Here is a 20,875-nt window from a genome sequence, read left to right as displayed (position 1 = left end):
CATTCTTCTCTGATAGTTTGTGGGTACGTTAAGGACCCCCAGGGCCTAATTCAATGCCGGAGAAATAGTGTGCTCTCAATATATATGTATTTACTTGAAGTAATTACCACAAATTAGGTTTTACTGGTTTACTCTCAGTTGAATAAAGCATTAAGCCACAACTCTTTATTCATCAGGCATGCTAGCTTTACCTACTTTTCCTTCATAGCATATGTTATATTGATAATTATATACTTATATCTTTTATACTTATCTTTTGTTCTCCACTGTATCCCCAAAACCTATCACTGTGCCTGGCTTATCAATAAATAAATAACACCTAGTAATCAATAAATATTTTTGAATGAATTAACGAAAAGTTAATTCCAGTTAATCAGAGTTTTACTCTATTTCCTATGAGGCAATGTATCTAAAGAATGGTCTTCAAAGTATTCTATAATACTTGTTGAAAATGCATATTAAAGGCTCCACAAACATCCCATATCTACTAAATCAATCTCTGAGGGTTGGCGCCTGGGATCTATGTTTTTACTCAGGTCCTTGGGTGATTCTTAATGTGATATGTGCATATAGTTTTCTCATGACTCATTTTTGAAGCTAAACAGAAATGTTTCTTCATGAGGGAGGGGCGGGAACCACAATAAGACCTTCATATTTATGGTTATAGTGTTATTTTATTTTCTGCGTTTTTTGTTTGTATTTTTTATACTAATTACTTGTGTTATAGTTATTTATGTCTGACCTTTTTGACCAGTTAACTTTCCTTTCATGAACCAAAATCACCACCTGTTTCACTACTCAGCAATCTCAGCCTGCTCACTCTCTGAGTCTCTTCTCTTGTCTTTACTGCCAACAGCCAGCCCTCTTATAAATCTCTCTCTCCCTGGCTATCCCTCCCCTGCTTGTTCCGCTTTGTGAGAGCAGTTTTTAATCAGTGGTACTAACATACAGCACTGGAATTTCAAAGGCCTTTCGTGTAGAAATAAAGTAGAGAAATTCATCTAGGACTCAAAAAACTTATGTTTCCTACTGATACTTTATGTTTTCTCTCTTGAAATCAGTAAAAAGTAACCCTATTGAATCAACTCAGAATTTATGTAGTGATTCAAGTAATAATTACAGGGTATTAATATATGAGTCAGTATGATATAAACATAATTGTCATATAACATGGAAAGCATCAGGAATTGAAAGTGACACACTGTCCTCCTTGCTGATAACTTGAAAATATGAGCAATTTTGCTTCAAGAGAATAAATGTAAAGAAGCGAAATGTTGGTAGGGATTAGGGAAAAATCAAGAGAAGACAATGATTTAAAACAAAACATTTAATTTTACTTTTCCTTTTTTCCTCATCATTTTAAGAGAATTTTGACTGTTTTATTCATTCAGCAAACATTTGTTTTGAGCACCTACTAAATGCCAAGCACTTGATAATTGAATTTGTTAAGGGCTTTACAGTTGTAGAGAGGTTTTTACAGTCCTTATTTCATAGTAGTATGGACTGCATCTTTTCAAAGTATCTTGCTAACTGAGGGTACATGAGGACAGGTGGCTGGGAATGTGTCTTCAGTTCAGATGAAAGAGATGATCAGCAGTGCCCCAGCCTTGCCCCCTTTACAACCATGCTGTTCATTTTCCATTCTCAACTGTTGTTTAAAACAGAGTCCCTCAAGTCCAGAGTTAGCATATAAATTTCCTTTCCTACAGTCTATCAGTTCCAAGTTGGGGCTGTACTTTAATTCAATGCACCAGAAAACTGTTTTGGCAGATGGAAATAATGTATCAGGAAGGGATAAAAACATGTATTAAAATTGTTTGGAAGGGTAGGCTGAACCAAAATCTCAAATCCTTTGCTAAATGAAAGAGTATAAATAAATAAATGTAACAAAATAACTCAAGGGTAATTCTTTATTTCCAGGTCAGGAATATGTATATTAATGGTGTGCGTTTATTGCTTTTTCTCATTGACCCTTCATGTTTTTTCTCATTTAAAAAATCTAATTGTTTCACTGCAGCAGTCTGAAGCTTGAAACATTTACATATTACATATCTTGTTATATTTTTAAACATTTACTACTATCCTTTTTTTGTGAAGTATGAGAAATCAAAATTCACAGTTGCATATTAAAGATCTGTCTTCCTCTGAGTTATAGAAATCCCTGGGTCTTATGCTAAATCATCAAATTAGTAAATGCCACTTTTCTGAATGTAGATACTTCAGTGTGCATCATCTGTTCTGAATGGAGCAGTGCCTTCTTAATACAGCAAGTGAAACAAGGGCAGAAAAAATGCAGAGCCAGACAAGAATCAAATAACGACTGAATGAGCACTAGCTTTCTAGAGTGTAATGTATTGAGAACAATTTTGTGGGGTGGAGGTAGGGGCTAGATCTTGGGAAGGAAAAGAGATGTTTAGAAGTTTGGGTTAGGAGGGTATTGGGGATGGAGTTCTTGATGGAAAACAAAAAAGAAGAAAATAAATAAGAATTCTTGTCATCTTTGGTGAAAATAATAATTGTCATGATTTAGGGTAGAGAATCCTACTTAGAATTGGCCCAAGCCAGCAGCTGGACTGCTCTGAGACACGGCACACTTCCCTACAGACATCAGGGCGAGGCTTTGACACACATCAGCATATCTGCATTGCAGTCGATAGGAAGGTTATGCTGGTGACAGTTTTTATTCCTTTGCAGGCTGATTTAGTTCAGTATTGATTTGAGACAGCTCCAATAGCAGTGTTTTTTCATGGGTAAGTCTATAGAATATATTTTCATCATGAAGAGTAATAGGCACAGATAGCACAATTCCAACCTGCTAATGAATATCTGGGGTCTTCCACTGAGATCTTTCTTATGCAACCTCAAAGTTCAGGGATGTCATTTCAGGTATCAATGACATTCCATGGCATTTAAAGAGAAATGGATTCTGGCACAATTCTGCAGAAGGGCTAGCAACAACAGACACACATGTTATATATACAGGATTCAGTGAATCTAATGATTTTCACAATCCCAGGCTATCAATGTCCTGTTTTTTTCAGCCATTCTCCCAGGATATCCTATAAAATATGCAAAATAAATAAACAAGCCTTGTTATATGAGAAATAAATCTACTACTAAAAATTCAGTTTGTTAACCCAATTTGTACAGGTGCTAACACAGAATTTAACAAATAAAGATACATAATGAAAAAAGAAAAGGCAGCTTTTATCTGCAGCATTCTCACATCTCCTAGAGAATCATTGCTAAAGGTTATTTCTTTCTTCATTTCCCGCAAAAGCCAAAATGAGCAACTAAACTGGAATTATTTCAAAATATGTCTATCTGAATTATAGATTATTATTAAATTCTACAGAAATTAAATAAAACAAACACTAGCAAAGAATAGATAAGAGTCCTGACAGGCTTGATTTAATTAATATATTTTAAACTTTTACGCTTATCAAATAGATATTTGAATTAGTTTAAGATTAATAAAGTGTTTTCTTGAACAAACTAAATGGTTTCCACTGATTCATATACTCTCTTATGGAAAACTAGATTCCCAAAACTAGATTCATGCCCAATTTGTATTTTGGAATCTAGAACTCTAGTCAGATCCGAAATGAATTCAAAAATTAGTTTGCCTTTGAAATACTTTCATTTTCAATAAGAAAATTTTTTTTAAGAAATGGGTACTAACCAATTTAACATCATGGAAATGATCCATTGGATTTATCAGTTTATATTCTATAAATTGTGTGTTATAAACCTAAAGTACATCTTGATGATCTCTGGCTTTAGCCTGGTTGTGACATATACATAACCTTTCTGATCTCATTAAAATCAGAATCTCTTGATTTATGTGAGAGAAGTTTGAAATACAGCTGAGTACATTATTAACATTGAAACTTCTGTATCTATATTCTTATAAGACAATTCTTATAAGAATTGTCTGGAATGGTTTGTTGTTTGTTACAATAAATGATTAGAGATTAGAGACAAGTAAGTATCCTTCAATTTTAAAGTCTTATTTCTTCACAACTAAAATTTTGAATTTCCCTTTACTTTAGGTATCTCGATTATATATCAGATAACAGTGGTTGGCTGATACATGATATTAGCTGATCATTCCACCAGATATTAGTCATAGTAATAACAGTTAATACCACAAGCGCATTAGAGATCTCACCAGCCTTGTCCTTTGTACAGCGATAAGGACGAGAGAGGTAGATCTCTAGACTTTCTCCCGTCAGGATTTACTGAAGCTTCCAGCCAGAGAGTATTTCGGCTGTTTACTTGACTTTGGTTATATAGTGAGGGGAGTGATGGGGGAATTTCCCAAGTGACAAGGAACACATGAACAAAAATTTCCTTCTATGTATAAGGAAAAGAATAAGAGTGAGAGAGAAGGGTGATGAAGTCAGTAACCCAGTTCAATTAAAGGCTGTACCTTGGAAAGGTAGAATTTGAGATGGGACTATCAGTTTGACTAAAATACCTCGTAGTCACCAGCTGGTTCTACTTCCTGCATTTCTGCTGCCATTGAAAGCTGACCGTAAAGTTCTATGTGAAATAGCAGCTCTGTCGCATTCCAGAAGGAAGGTATCGCAAGTTCTACCTTTTGGGAGCTCAGCTGAATGGAGCCACTCTCATGTTTAACATTTCCATCTTGTTTACCTCAACCCAGGAAATCTGTCAGGTTCTGGTTTTATATGGAAAATTATTTCCAGAATCTTTTAGAAAATCGTATAGAGTAGCACCAGCACCACCACTCCCCCCAACACGTTGCCATGTTGACCTTGTTTTTGATCCTTAAATCACTATGAGAATTCTTCACTTACCGCCTCCATTTCTTCCACCCTCACTTCAAACCACTTTAAACTATGAAATGTTTCCCAGCTACTTGTCTTTGAAAGGCATAAGTTCTTATTGATCCAAGTTTATATAAGCATGTCATGCTTTATGAATAATACTTTACTAAGCCTCACAATTAGAATCATTCCTGAATCTCTTTAAGTAGAAACTCCTGTGGTGTCATTAAATATTATGTGTAGGTTTCTAACTTTTGTCCTAAGAGGTAAGCAAGAGTTTTGTGACCTATTAACAGTTGAAAATCAATCAGAAAAAAATGTCATAGAATTCTAAAGCTAAAACAAACGTAAGATATCTGATCCTGCCCCTTCACTTTATACATGAGAAAACTGAGGCCCAGAGAGATGAAATATCTCAAAATATCCATATTGTATATCAAAGAGAAAATTACTTTCTTTACAGAAATTTAGCTTACACACAATTTTTCAGGAGCACGTCTGTGAAAATTTTAGCGTAAAATCCCTAATCACTGAAAAAATTCTATCTCCATTCCTCTTTGTGTTTCATATTCATGTACAGTATCTCTTTTATTTGAGGGAGAAAAATATTCTCTCTAATATGACAGCTGTATTACACAGCTTCCAGAGCATGACAGTTTTATTTCAGACTCCATTTCAGATGCTATATTTCTATATCTTAGAAATAGTAACCTTTCCTATTTTCCCTAAAGACAAGGAGAAATGAAAATACTATAATGCCATTTAAACAATTTATTGTTTTAAATATAGGGATAAAAATAGCTTTGCAGATTGATAAAGCTTTTGACGATAGTTTTTTTTTGTTAAAATTCCTTTGAGAATGGTAGTTAATGTCTGCCTGAGCCATCTGCAAAAGCCTGTCCCTCCTCATACGTGAGCTAGAAATATCTAGCACTAAGAAAGCAGGGCCTATTGTAGACATGGGGGAAAACAAGAATTCATATTGCTCTAAAAGATCTCAACTTTATGTATTCTAAGCCTTGTTAATAGTTTACATAGTTTAAGATTTTCTCAGCAGTGTATATCTGTGCCTAACAAAATTAATATTTTTTCCTTTTTCTTCAAAAATTGTTGATTATTTCTCATGACTTAAACTGCAGTTTTTATGTGGATAATTCCAAAAATATGATCCTCTAGCCATGACTTCTCCCAAACACCAGTTTATGTCTCCAACTGCATTTCAACACTTCAACTTGGTAGACCCTAGGCACCCTCAATTTTATACATCTAAATCAGAACTTGTCTTCGCCTTATCTACTGTCTGTCACTGTTACTACCTTCTTTTCTCCCTTTATCACCCATGTTCAAAACATAAAAGCCATCATTTACTCATCCCTGTCCTTTATCTTCCATATATTTTCTTACAATGCCTCTCATATATTCTTCCCCTTTATCAATACACCCAATTTTACTGAATAGCTACTGAGTTCCAGGCTCTCTGCTAGGTAGTAGAAGTATAAAAACAAACAACTCCTAGTCCCTGCTTTCAAGGAGCTCATGGTGTATTTATTGGAAGAGACCAGTATCAGTATGGAACAGGGGTTGTAAACCTGAGACACTCTGGTTACATACTTGTAAACTAAACTTTTAAAAATTCTTTCAAAATGAAAATAGCAACCTGACTGAAATTTCTGCCTTGTTCATACCAGGATGAATTGAAACAAATGTGGAAAGGATTTTAAATGAGAAAGGCTTTATTCAGCATACCTCCTAGAGGCAGAACCGAAGCCCTAGAAGTAGAATCAGAACACCTTCCCCGTGTGTTTGATAGAGTTGCTTCACACAAAATATGCATGCAAAGCCCCACTTCTTTACTTGGCAAACTCCTCTTCATCCTTTTATTTTATTTTATTTTATTTTTTTGCGGTACGCGGGCCTCTCACTGTTATGGCCTCTCCCGTTGCAGAGCACAGGCTCGGGACGCGCAGGCCCAGCAGCCATGGCTCACGGGCCCAGCCGCTCCGCAGCATGTGGGATCCTCCCAGACCGGGGCACGAACCCGTGTCCCTTGCATCGGCAGGCGGACTGTCAACCACTGCGCCACCAGGGAAGCCCCTCTTCATCCTTTTAATCTCAACTCAAATGTTACCTTTTTAAAGAAGTGTTCTTAAACTGTACACTTTCTCCTGGCAGATGAACCACTCCTTCTTCTGTATCATGACAAAAACCAAGTTGCAGTGAGTTCCGGAGTGAATGAAAAGAAAGTGGAGATGAGAAAGTAGAGGGCTAGTAGCTAGGGAAGTACTTGCCCCTTGGAGAGTAATGTTATTATTTAGTTTTCATTCTTTATGTTTATCTTTCACTATGAATGGGAGAGAATTGGATGTATTTGTAGGCCTAGGAAAAATCTGTAGGCCAATACAAAACTGTATTTGTAGGCCAGGGGAATGACTGAAGGAAAAAAGAAGGTAATGAGTAGAGCAAAGCTCTCGATTTCCAGTGTCATCACTTAATCTAAATCTTCATAAAATGCACTTTCTAACAAGTCTTTCTGTCTATCATTTTTCCCATCTCTAATTCATCCTTCAAGATATGGCCAAATTAATCTTCCTAAGATACTGCTGTTAACATGTGACACATTCCTCCAAAAATCTTATATCCTTGAGCTTCTCTGTCTTTCAGAGCCCTCATGATCTGTCCCCTACCTACTTATTCACTACTGTTTCCCTCTAATTCCCAGGATGATGCTCAGCTCAGTAAGACTAGTCTCTTCATTGTCTTTTTCATACCCATTGACTCTAAGTTCTATAAGAACAAGTATCTTTGTTTTGTTCATTAATGTATCCCAAGCACATTGCATGGTACCTAGTAGGTGCTCAGTAATTATTTATGGACCATTTCCATGCTCATTCACACTTCAGAACTCTTACAATTACCTACTTGTGCAACACTCTTCTTCCTCTTTTCTTTTATTTATTTATTTATTTATGGCTGTCTTGGGTCTTCGGCTGCGCATGGGCTTTCTCTAGTTGCAGCTAACAGGGGCTACTCTTCATTGCAGTGTGTGGGCTTCTCATTGCAGTGGCTTCTGTTGTTGTGGAGCACGGGCTCTAGGAACGCAGGCTTCAGTAGTTGCAGCACGTGGGCTCAGTAGTTGTGGCTCACGGGCTCTAGAGCACAGGCTCAGTAGTTGTGGCACATGGGCTTAGTTGCTCCGCGGCATGTGAGATCTTCCAGACCAGGGATAGAACCCGTGTCCCCTGCATTGGCAGGTGGATTCTTAACCACTGCGCCACCAGGGAAGTCCCCTTCCTTTCTATTTTTCTAAACCTTACTGATATTTCCTGACTGAAATACTAGTTCCTCCACCTATATTTTGCTAACTACTTCTCCCCATATTGTGTTTATTCCTTTCCCTGTATTCTTATAGTAGTAGCTGTGATTCCATACATGGAATCTTATAAGAGAAGCAGTGTAATGATGTGGTTAAGAGCTCAGACTCCAGAGCCAGACTAAATTTGAATCCTGGCTCTGTTACTTACTGATTATATGGCCTTTGTTAAGTTATTTAACCTTTCTCTGCCCTAATTTCCTCCTCTATAAAATGATCAAAATAATAAAACCTACCTCATAGAATTGTTGCAACACTGAAATAAGCTCATATATGTCAAGTGCTTGTCATAGTGACCAGCACATAGTTAGCACCATATAAGTGTTCTCTGTTACTATTGTATAGTTTTATTATTGCATTTTTTTGTATTTGATATCATTTATTACCTTAATACTTTGAAAACTCAAGGCCCACATACACACACACACACATATATATATTATTGCTTTTATGTTAGTCTTTTTTTTCCAACCAAGTTAGGGACTCTTTGAGGTGGAAATGATATTTTGTCTCTATCAAGATGGCCAGCACAAAGCTACTAGATTAAATATTTGTTGATTGGTGATTTATTAAAAATTTAGACTATAATAAGACTACTTTACCATGAAATTCAAGCTGCTTCATTTGGGATGTGATTTTTAATAACAACTTATTTTATATAAAGATCTACAGTCTACCTAACATTTTTACACGTATTATATCAATTGATCCTCACAGTAAATTTGTGAGGTAAGTGTCATCATTCTCGCAATACCGCTTAGAAATGTAAGGTCAGAGAAGGTAAGCATCTTACCACCCTCTCTCTCAGCACTGCCAGAGGTATAGGACAGATTATTAAGTCTCCTTACTTCTTGCCTGCTCAGATAGGTATAGGACAGATTATTAAGTCTTCTGTGTAAACAGGCATTCTACTACAAAATAGAATGTCAGCCACCCCTTCTTTCAGGTATGCCCGAATCTCTACAAATGACTGTCTTGGGCACTCCCAATCACTTGCCTTGTGAGGGAGGGGGGAGTGATTTGAGTGTCCAGAAACACCCACTCCTCTACCCTGCAGGATGAGAACGGAAGGGCATTTTATCTTGAACAAAGGGGATGCTGGGATGTTAGTTGGAAGTAGTAGAGTAATTTCTGTCCCTTCTCAGCCCTGGGGAAGACATTGGTGGCTTTTGTTGGCAGTTTCTATTATTTGGTAGCACATTAGAACCTCTTTGTTTCAACCTAGGGACAACATCATTCAGCATCCTGTTACACATGCACGCATTTATTTATCAAACATTTCAGCACCTTCTCTGGGCAAGACCCTCTCATCTCTTGCTATGAGAGATACAAAAGAAATCTAAGAAATTTAAGCTATTGATATACCTGGCTCTTTGTTGTCATCAGCATGTTTATATTGATCCAGTCTCTCTCCTAGAAACATGATATGTCACTTGAAAAGATCTTTGAGTAGAGTTTTGCTTTTATAAGTTGTCCTAAAGAGTGTTTATTTTCATCGTGTTGAAACATACATTATTTAATACATGATTAGTCCTGTGATGCTTCCTGCCTTATAAACGTGCCTACTTTTGCTTTTCATGCTTTCTGATTTATATTTCCACCTTTCTTTTAGAAGATTATCTTTAGTATTACGGGTGGTGTTCCAGTTCCAATTATTCGGTGAAATTTAATAGTCTTTCTAAGTGTTTTTGCCCAAAATTAAGGTAGTTCTCTCTCTATATGAAATGTATGCAATGTGTGTCACTTCCTGTGCTGCCTTATTTTAGGTTCTAGAATTATAAAGTAGATATTTAATAAACGTTACTTTGCTTCCAAAGTGAAGAGATTTTAAAATGACTCAAAGAACCAGTACTGTAGACATTATGAGGTCATCTGTCCCTGAGAAAATCCCTCAAAAGCTTTAAGAAACGATCAAATCTACCATGTATCTTCTGAAAGCAGCACTCCTGGCCTCATTTATACCCAGGTACTATAAATATCTTTTGGAATCCTTAATTTCCAAGTGGCTTTAGAGAGGGTAATTATTTATATTAAGATTTTATCCCTCTTTCTCACCCTCCCCCTAAACACACACACACACACACTCACAAACACACACACACAAAATAGCATAATATATGACAGTTGCTTCCTTCCATAATGAAGGGTGTTTGTTGTTTTGTTTTTAACCTTCTAATATACATTATGAGTATGATCACATATAGAGCTGTTTCTGAGTGCAGTATCAAAATATATTACTCTTAAAGGAAACACAATTCTTGCTAAGAAAAATATCAGCCATTTAAGGCAGTAATCTACTAAGTAATTTCTACTATCTTACGTTAAACAAGGAAAACTTTATAATTATTTAGTGATGATAATGTAATTTACATTTGTGTTGGTAGAAGTTTGGAAAAGTATATTAAATATTCTTCCACATAGCCAACAGGCCCTTTTCTCTAAATTCTTCATACATCTGATGAAGAGGTAGATAAACATCAGTTTATTCAAATATTTCTTCATGCAAAAAACAGAGTAATCCTTACCAATGAAACATTCCAGTGAGCTTCGAACATTTTTTATTCAATTGTCTATATTAGCTTTTGTGTGTCTCTTTTCTGAACTTGAATGCATGAAAGCCTGCCCTACTTGCTGATCCTTTTTTTTAATCATTTTAAAACTTATCAAAATTTAAGAATAATAGTGATTTTATTGTTTTTCTTTAACATCTCTATATGTTTTCTAGTGCCAGATCTGATTACCTGCAATGGTGAATATAGCCATGAGTTCTTATTTGTGAAGCCTTTTTATATTGCTGTAAATATTTGAAAAGAATTGTCTTCAGACAGATTAGATTCATAGTTATGAAGTATTTAAGAGAAGTATATAATAGTGCTGGTTGAAAGCAATCATATTTTTATAAATGTTTAAATTTTTAAAAACAGCTCATGCTTAATTATTAAAATTTAAAAACAGAAAATCACTAAGAAAAAAAACCACATTAATTCCACTGACTCAAAGATTACCACTTTTACCATTTCTATGCATCATTCTTATATATATGAAAATATATGTATACACACATGCATGTGTTTACACACACACTCACATAGTCACTATGATATACATCACCAAGCTGGTATCTTGGTGAATTTATTGTTTTATAGGGTCTTCTTCCCCTTGATAATATATCCTGAATATTTCCTCTACTAAGTAGTATTTTTCTAAAATATGATTTTAATGGGTGAATGATATTTCTTTATATGAATTCATTGTTACTTATCCTATCACCTTTTATCATGCGTTGACATTATTTCCAGTTTTTCATAATTTAAGAAAAACTATGTTTGATAAATATTTTTCCATACTACTTTGTACAATCTGTGATTATGTCCATGGAACAAATTTCCTAAAAGAAATTTCTATTGCATGCATATTTGAAAGTTTTTAATGTATATTACTAATTTTTTCTCCAGAAAGTTTATGTTGATTCACACATCTAAAACATGTGTATTTTATTTTACTTATTGATTTTTACTGAAGTATAGTTGATTTACAATGTTGTGTTAATTACTATGTACAGCAAAGTGATTCAGTTATACATATATATACATTCTTTTTTTTAATATTCTTTTCCATTATGGTTTATCGTAGGATATTGAATATAGTTCTCTGTGCTATACAGTAGGACCTTGTTGTTTATCCATTCTATATATAAAAGCTTACATCTACTAACTCCAACCTCCCAATCCATCCGTCTCCCAAACCCCTCCCCCTTGGCAACCACCAGTCTGTTCTCCATGTCTGTGATTCTGTTTCTGTTTCATCGATAGGTTCATTTGTGTCATAGTTTAGTTTCCACATATAAGTAATATCATATGGTCTTTGTCTTTCTCCTTCTGACTTCACTTAGTATGAGAACCTCTAGTTGTTTGTATGTTGCTGCAAATGGCATTATTTTGTTCTTTTTTATGGCTGAGAAGTATTCCATTGTATATATATACCACATCTTCTTTATCCATTCATCTGTTGATGGACATTTAGGTTGTTTCCATGTCTTGGCTATTGTGAATAGTGCTGCTATGAACATAGGGTTGCATGTATCTTTTTGAATTATAGTTTTGTCCAGATATATGCCCAGGAGTGGGATTGCTGGATCATATGGTAGCTCTGTTTAGTTTTTTGAGGAACCTCCATACCGTTTTCCACAGTGGCTGTACCAACTTACATTCCCACCAACAGTGTAGAAGGGTTCCCTTTTCTCCACACCCTCTCCAACATTTGTTATTTGTAGACTTTTTAATGATGGCCATTCTGACCAATGTGAGGTGGTGCCTTATCGTAGTTTTGATTTGCATTTCTCAAATAATTAACAATGTTGAGCATCTTTTCATGTGCCTTAAAATGCATATTTTATAGTTCTTCCCTACACGCTTACTGTCAGAGTTTAACCAACAGCAAAAGATTGTAAACTCAAATTAGGATAATTCAAGAATGTTTATAATAATTACAGAGATAATAATTACAAAGGTATAATAGTTACAAAGATAATCGTGGAATGTTGGTGAAAATATAAGAGATAATGCAGTAAATTATGAACACTAGCGACAGCCCTGTTACCACCTAAAGGCCAAAAGGAATCAGGGAGAAAGAGGTTATCAGAACATGAAAAAGGAGAAGCAGGTAGAGAAAGCCATCTTGAGAGGAACAGTGACCTTTGGTCAACAAACATAGCCAGGCCAAGGTGACTTTTCGAGTAGGGAACCAGGGGAATATATATCCTGACCTTACTCTCCCTATTGTCTGTACCACCTTAAAAGCCAGAGGACCGAGGGTCCCTCTTGTAGTTGCAAATAGAATCTTCCGCCCAGCAGAGAATGAGGCAGGAGCCAATGGAGAGTGAATCTGGAGGGACAAAGAAAAGATATCCCAGAACACTTACCTACTTTTTCTATTTCTATGATTGTATATACGTTTTTCTAATATTTCTATGATTGAGGTAAAAAAGTTTTCTTTACCTATTTGTGTTTATTTTGCCAAGTATATGTATACATCTCCCCTCGCTTCATTTTAACTAAGCAGATTTTTTTTCTTATTCGTTTGTCTTATTGATTAAAAGAGTGCTTTATATAATAAGGGCATCTTAAATTTTTTTCATGTATATTTCTCTTCTTTAAGAGTTCAGCTTTTTCCGTATGCTTAAAAATAATTTTAGTCATCAATACTTATTCTTTTGTGATTCCAGTTTTTACACATAATTTTTGTTCCACTTATAAATCATTTTGCTTTGTAGTATAAGATAGAAACATGATTTTATTTTATTCTAGGTAATAAATGATGCCAACACTATATCCTAAATAATATACCCTTTCCCCAGTGATTTGATATGGAATCCTATTCTTTTACCAAATATTTATATGTATTGGAGTCTGTTTCTGTGCATCCCATTATGTCCTGTTTGTCTTCTAGTCTATTCTGGTGCAATATCATGTGGTATTATTTTATACAGTTTTAACATATTACAATGTATTTTATTATTTTTCAACATTTTCTTGACATTCTCACCTATTTAGTCAAATGAACTTTAGAACTTATGTTTCAAAATCAAAAAGAAAGATCCTTTTAGAGTTTTGATTAAATTGTAATATATTAATACATTGTTCTGAGGAAAAATAAAGATCTTGTAATACTGTATCTTTCTTTCCAGATGGCATTTTATGTCTCTCAGGTTTTTCAAATGCCCATCACAAAACTCTTTCATTTTCTTCAAATTCTCTTATTTCTAAGTATTTTGTTTTGGAGGAATATTTTGATATTGTGATTGAAAGCTTTTGCTCCTTGTGTTTTCTTACTGGCTGCTGCTGCTGTAGAGAAAAGCTAATGATTTTGTTGTATGTATGTTGTAACTAAAACCGTACCAAATTCTTACCAGTTTTATTGAATTTTCCTCTGATTATTCTAGATTTTCTAAGACTATTGTCTAAGAAATATATATTTTTTCCAATATTTACACTCAGTATTTAATTTTCTTATTATCTCCACAGCAACTTTCATAACAATAAAAATAATAATGCTGATAGCTACAATATTATTTCTCCATTTTTATTTTAATAAGTCTGCCTCTGTGGTTCATCATTAATTAGAATGTCAAATATTTGAGATAAAGAACATCTGCCTTAATGAAATCTTTCATCGTTCTAATTAACTTGCCTTCTGATATGTGTTTACCATGAGTTTTTCTAAAATTGGGAATAAATGTGAAGTTTTATCACATATGGCTTTGTGTCACCTACAGTGATGATTACATACTTCATATCCTTTGACTAAAGGTGATGAATTATTTTTAAAATTGTCCTAATATTGAACCGTCCTTCATTCCTGGAATATGCCCTACTTTGTCATAGTATGCCCTTCTTTTAAATTGCTACTGCATTCAGTCTTCTAGTTTTGAGATTTTTTAAGAATCTATATTCTTAAGGAATATTGGGGGGTGGCATTTAATGCTATCTTTGTTAGATTTAAGAATTAGGTTATGGTCACTTCATAAAATAACCTTTCAATGTTTTCTTTGCCTTGGAACAGTTACAAGATAGAATTGATTCAGGAAAAAAATGTGTTTGGCATCTTTCTTTAAAGTAATCATTTAAAAACTTTAAAATTTTACCTGTATTTACAAAGTCTATTCAGTTTTTCTGTGACTTTTGAATACACACACACATATCATTCATCAGTTCTCTTCAGCTCTACTTAGGCCTATGGATATTTAGGTCTATTCAGATTTTATATTCTTTTGGGAATATTTGGAATCAATTTTTTTAATTTTTTAAATATTTTTACATGCTTATATTCTTTCTCATTTATAGATAATTAGAAAGGAAGGAAGGAAGGAAGGAAGGGCGATATATAAAGAAAATATATAGAGAAAGGAAAAATATAAAAATATGTTTGTTTATATTTTTCTCATTTCTTATCATGCACACATTTCACATACAGGTTTTCCAATTTTATTGATATTCCCCAAAGTTTCAACTCTATTTTTTTTAATCTATTTTTTCCTTCATTCATATTTTTATTATCACTAAATTATTTTGCCTACTTTCCTAGGGATAGTTTTTTGTGTGTGTTTATTTTTTTGCCTTCTTTATGTACACCTAACTTCTTTCAATTAATTAGAGTACATTTTGTAAGCTTCTATGGTAGCAACTGTCATCTTCAATTTTTCAGTTGAGGAAAGGAGAGATGGCTGTGAGAAATTATTGAGGCAGATATAGATTTCAGTGTTCTTGATTAACCATTACAGTGCCCAGAGGCTAGAGAGAATCTTATGATTTGCCATCCCTGAAGAGTCTGTCTAGTAATCCAGACATAACAATAGACTCTGTAATGTTATTTAATCATATTTTTATTCACTCATTCATTCATTAAATATCTATTAAGTTTTTTTGGTTCCAGACCTTGTGCTATCTTTTGGAGATACAAATATGAAAAGACATAGAACCTGCATTCAAGGATGTTGTAAGTCAAGAGGAGAAACAGATAATGTATTACAAGTATAGTAATTACTATGATGGAGGTATATACATGTTGTTTGGGAAACATATACATAGCACAAAGTTACTCAGGAAAAGTAATAGAAGACTTAGAAAAACCATTTTATTCATTTATATTCAGCAAATATATTTTAATATCTTTTATGTGTCAGATAATTTGCTGAGACCTGGGGAAGACATAGGCATAAAAGTCATTTTCCTTATCCTTGAGGAGCTCTCAGTCTAGTGGGAAGTAAATAATCCTATTATAATAAAGATGTATACCTGATACCTATGCAGACACAGAAGAAAAACTAAGTAAGACTGCCAGGAGTCAAAAAGACTTTCTTTACAGAGAAAATAGTATTTGAGCTGATACTTGTAAGGTGAGCAGGGATTTATTAGATGGACAAAGTGCGGCATTCTAAACAGAGGGAACAACGTGGGCAAAGGTGACACAGTGGTATAAAAAGGCAAATAGTCTGCTAATGCCAAAGTACATGGTACAAGGTGGTAAGGGATGAGAAAAAAAAGGTGAAAGATAACAAACATTGGGCTTCCCTGGTGGCGCAGTGGTTGAGAGTCCACCTGCCGATGCAGGGGACGCTGGTTTGTGCCCTGGTCCAGGAGGATCCCACATGCCGCGGAGCGGCTGGGCCCGTGAGCCATGGCCACTGAGCCTGCGCGTCCAGAGCCTGTGCTCCACAACGGGAGAGGCCACAACAGTGAGAGGCCCGCGTACCACAAAAAAAAAAAGATAACAAACATTTATTGAACTCTGACAGTGTGTCAGACACTATTCTAAATATTTTATATAGATTAACATTTAATTCTTACAGCAGCCTAGGAGGATTCAGATAAATGCTGTTATCCCACTTTATAGATGAAGAAATTGGGCAGAGCAGTTAAATATCATGTCCAAAGTCACACACTGATGAGTGGGCAGCCAAGATTTGAGTCCTGGTAGTCTGACTCCAAAGCCTATGGTCTCCTGCCTATTATAGACAGAGACCAATTTATAAAAGGCTTTATATTCTATACCAAGGAATTTGGATTTCACTCCATCAGTGTCTAGAAGCCATGGAGGTGTATTTAATTATAAAATTTACATGATGAGATTTTTATATTAATTCATGGCATTTGGCATATGGATTAGAAGGGATAACTTTAAATGAAGAGTGAAGCAGAGAAAAAAGGAGGCAACAAGAGGGGCAAACAGCTTCTACAGTCCATGTAAGGGATGATGAAAGCCCTGAGATAGAGCAGTGAATCAGGCAACAGATTCAAGAGTTATTCTGGTGGAATTTGGGGATATGTGATGGGAATGAGGAATAAGGAAGAATGAAGAATCTACGATGATTTTCAGATTTCTGTCCTGGGTAACTAGATTGAAGTTAGTGCCAGGACCCATGACAGAAAATATGGGAAGAGTGTTCTAGATACTGGCTCTGTATTCTCATAGTTAATATGCCAGGCATGCAAGGATTTTTAAGTACCCGCAAATCAGTCAGTGTGATATATACCACATTAACAAATTAAAGAATAAAAGCCATATGATTATCTCAGTAGATGCAGAAAAAGCTTTTGAAGCATAAAAAAGTTTCCATTTATGATAAAAACTCTCCAGAAAGCAGGCATAGAGGGAAAATACCTAAGCATAATAGAGGCCATATATGACAAGCCCACAACTAACATCATACTCAATGGGAAAAAGCTAAAAGCATTTCCTCTAAGACCAGGAATGAGACAAGGATGCCCACTCTCACCACTTTTATTCAACATAGTATTGGAAGTCCTAGTCACAGAATCAGACAAAAAGAGATGAAAGGAATCAAAATTAGAAAGGAAGAAGTAAAGCTGTCACTGTTTGCAGATGACATGATGCTATACATAGAAAATCCTAAAGACACCACCAGAAAACTACTAGAGCTCATGATGAATTAGGTAAAGTTGCAGGATACAAAATTAATATATAAAAATCTATTGCATTTCTATATACTAACAATGAACTATCAGAAAGAGAAATTAAGGAAACAATCCCATTTACCATCGAATCAAAAAGAATAAAATACCTAGGAATAAACCTACCTAAGGAGGTAAAAGACCTGTACATGGAAAACTATAAGACACTGATGAAAGAAATTGAAGATGACACAAACAGATGGAAAGATATACCATGTTCTTGGATTGGAAGAATTACTATTGTTTAAACAATCATATTACCCAAGGCAATATACAGATTCAATGCAATCGCTATCAAAATACCAATGACATTTTTCACAGAGCTAGAATAAATTTTAAAATTTGTATGAAAACACAAAAGACCCCAAATAGCCAAAACAATCTTGAGAAAGAAAAACAGAACTGGAGGAATCATGCTCCCTAACTTGAGATTATACTGCAAAGCTACAGTAATCAAAACTGGTGCTTGCACAAAAACAGACACATAGATCAAGGGAACAGAATAGAGAGCCCAGAAATATACCCGCACACCTATAGTCAGTAAATCTACTACAAAGGAGGCAAGAATGTACTATGGACAAAAAGTCTCTTCAATAAGTGGTGCTGGGAAAACTGGACAGCTACATGTAAAAAAATGAAATTAGAACATTTTCTAATACCATATACCCAAAAAAAGTCTACCATTTCAGACTCCAGGTACCATGACAAAGTCATTCTCCCAGTAGTTTAATGAACACAGTAAAATACCTGTCTTGTTACCAGGTTTGGATTTTTGCTTGCTTGGTTAGCATTATCAGTAACACATCCAGATAGCCCTTTCAGAAAGCCCGCTCTACTGAAAGATAATTTTTATCAGTAACGTTGCTAAATAAATTCTGACTCTAGGTTAAAAATAGAATATTAATTTTTTTAAAAAGTCATTCTCATACCAATTGGTTTCTGATGTTTGGATATCTAAGTTTAATATAATTGTATGTACAGGTTCTTGGGCAGAAATGATAAATGATAATTATATGTACAGCTTCTTGGGCAGACATTTTCAGAGCTGTTCTGTAGTTATTCTAAATTCTTGTCCATTGTCAATAAACAAAGTTCCATGAATTTGAAACCCTAGTCACACAGGAAAATACTGATGTCAGTGATACTAAATAAGATGTAAATTGCATAGAGGAAGTTTTACTTTTATGCCCCTAAGTGAATATTGTATAATGAATAGTAAAATTGCATATAAAACTGTCTAATAAAAGGAAAGCTAGATTCTGTATTTTTATAATTATTTTTTTAAAAAAGCAAAGTGGTATAATTTGTCCAAAATATAACTTACTAATCTACTGAAGTTAATTTGCAGAGGAACATGCTTGCAACATATTAAAGTTCTTTGCTGATACACACAAAAAATTTCAGAAAGTTATGAATTTGTCAGTAACTCCTCTCTCCTTCTGTTCTTAACCATTTCACAAGGCAATCGGTCTTTCCTTTGAAAAAACTCCTCACATATGATGCATTGATTAGAACCAACACCAAGGTCAAATCTTTCTTAAATCTGTCAGTTCTGCCTCATCTCTTTCTATCACATTTGAGCCAGGAACTTGTAGTGAAGCAAAAGAATAATGCTTTCCTATATGTGTGACTAATAAAAAAGTAAACATCAGTGGTAGGGAATACAGTTACACAGTACACTGCTAAAATGAGATACAGTTTCCTGTTCTCCCATATGCTATAGTAATTGATATAAAAAACCTGAAGATATTCTGTACTGGCTACAGTTTGTCTCTCTATAATGTTCTCAATGTTTGTGTTGTTTGTGCATTTTTTTTCAGTCAAGAGAATCCATTCCATTAAATGACCTAAAGTCAGAAGTATCACCCCGGATTTCAGCAGAGGACCTGATTGACTTGTGTGAGCTTACAGTGACAGGCCACTTCAAAACACCCACCAAGAAGACAAAGTCCAGTAAACCAAAGCTCCTGGTAGTTGACATCCGGAATAGTGAAGAGTATCCTTTACGCCTGAGGTTTCAAAGGGTGGTACTGCTCCATTCACATTGCTTCCTTTTAACTTAAAGGGCATGTGGTAGGAACAATGAACATAGTTGGGATTCCTCTGAATTCAGATAGCTAAATAACTCTCAAACTGGTTGCCAGAACAGACTTGCATAATGTTTCATAAGATAACATTACATACCAGAAACCTTAAAATATTTCCCAGACAACACCAGAATAGTGGGCTATTTTCTTGGTTTTTGTGTTTCACTGCCGTATATTGCTGTTCTTGTGGGAATCCTTCCTGGTATAGATAAAACTTTAGCAAAGATGAAGCGTAAGTATTTACTTTGTCTACCTCATAGCCTAGAGAGGAAAGTGAGCCAGATCTCAACACTGAACTTTTATTTATTATAATTTTCAAAATATTGGCTTATAGAGAACATGTTAAAGTATCTTCCACTGACATTTTAATATTAAATGTACCATAACTTCTGGTGGTTTTGCTTGGCATTAAAGTATGAAAAGTTACAAAATAGTAATAGTTCAGTCTTTCTCCTTATATTTTCATCATCTGTCAGATTTTTGTAAAGCATGCCTTGGTGCTCTATACTCTAGAATCTAGGTAAATGATTTTCAGATATTTTTTGAACCAGGTAACTCCCTTTTAAAATAAAATCTTTCTTAAAAACTCAATATATAAAATATAAATGTAGAAATTTTTTACAATTAATTTTCTTCATAAGTTGGTGGGAAGTGAGACTAAAGTAGGCAAAGGCCGCTTATAGAGAATGTTGCATAACATGCTAAGAAGTTTGGGTTTTATTCCATAGGCTGTGAGAATATTAGAGAATTTTAATCAGGTAAGTGGCATGCTCAGATTTGTGTTTTAGAGAGATTAATGCAGTGGGAAGAAGGATGAGAATGGAGGTAATGGTGCAGGCAAGACTAGAAGGATCAAATCGCCCAAAGATTTGATGTGCATAAATATTCCTTCATATTTGCAGTCACAGAGAGTGAGGTCTCTAGCTTCACACTGAAATAACCTAGTTTTACTAGGCCCTTTGGGTTGGTCTCTGTGCTGGAGAAAATCCAGGAAAATGACTTCTGTTGCTGTTTCTTTCTTTTTTTCTCATACTGTATTTTGACAAAAGAGAATTCTATATCATGGCACTTACAAGTATTGATAAGTAGTGGTGCCACTAGCTAGGAAGGCCAGGAGGCATTTAGCGTATTTGCAGCTGCCACTAGTTACTCTAG

At 34.8% G+C, this 20,875-nt stretch overlaps 1 protein-coding gene across 4 annotated transcripts in view; it reads left to right on the top strand.

Annotated features, from left to right (window-relative positions):
- TBCK (TBC1 domain containing kinase) overlaps positions 1 to 20,875 on the top strand; it is a 244,314-nt gene that overhangs the window by 184,733 nt on the left and 38,706 nt on the right. For all 4 annotated transcript variants that reach the window (XR_004483193.2, XM_004269604.3, XM_033427801.2 and 1 more), the window contains exon 24: positions 19,454 to 19,629. Coding sequence is in view for 3 of the 4 variants with exons in the window: in XM_004269604.3 (XP_004269652.1) it covers positions 19,454 to 19,629 (176 nt within the window). In the remaining variant the exon portion in view is untranslated. The remainder of the gene's footprint in view (positions 1 to 19,453; positions 19,630 to 20,875) is intronic.

This window comes from Orcinus orca, chromosome 4 (genome assembly GCF_937001465.1).
Source record: "Orcinus orca chromosome 4, mOrcOrc1.1, whole genome shotgun sequence".
In the NCBI taxonomy this organism is placed as follows: domain Eukaryota; kingdom Metazoa; phylum Chordata; class Mammalia; order Artiodactyla; family Delphinidae; genus Orcinus; species Orcinus orca.
This window is presented reverse-complemented; position numbering and strand designations above follow the sequence as displayed.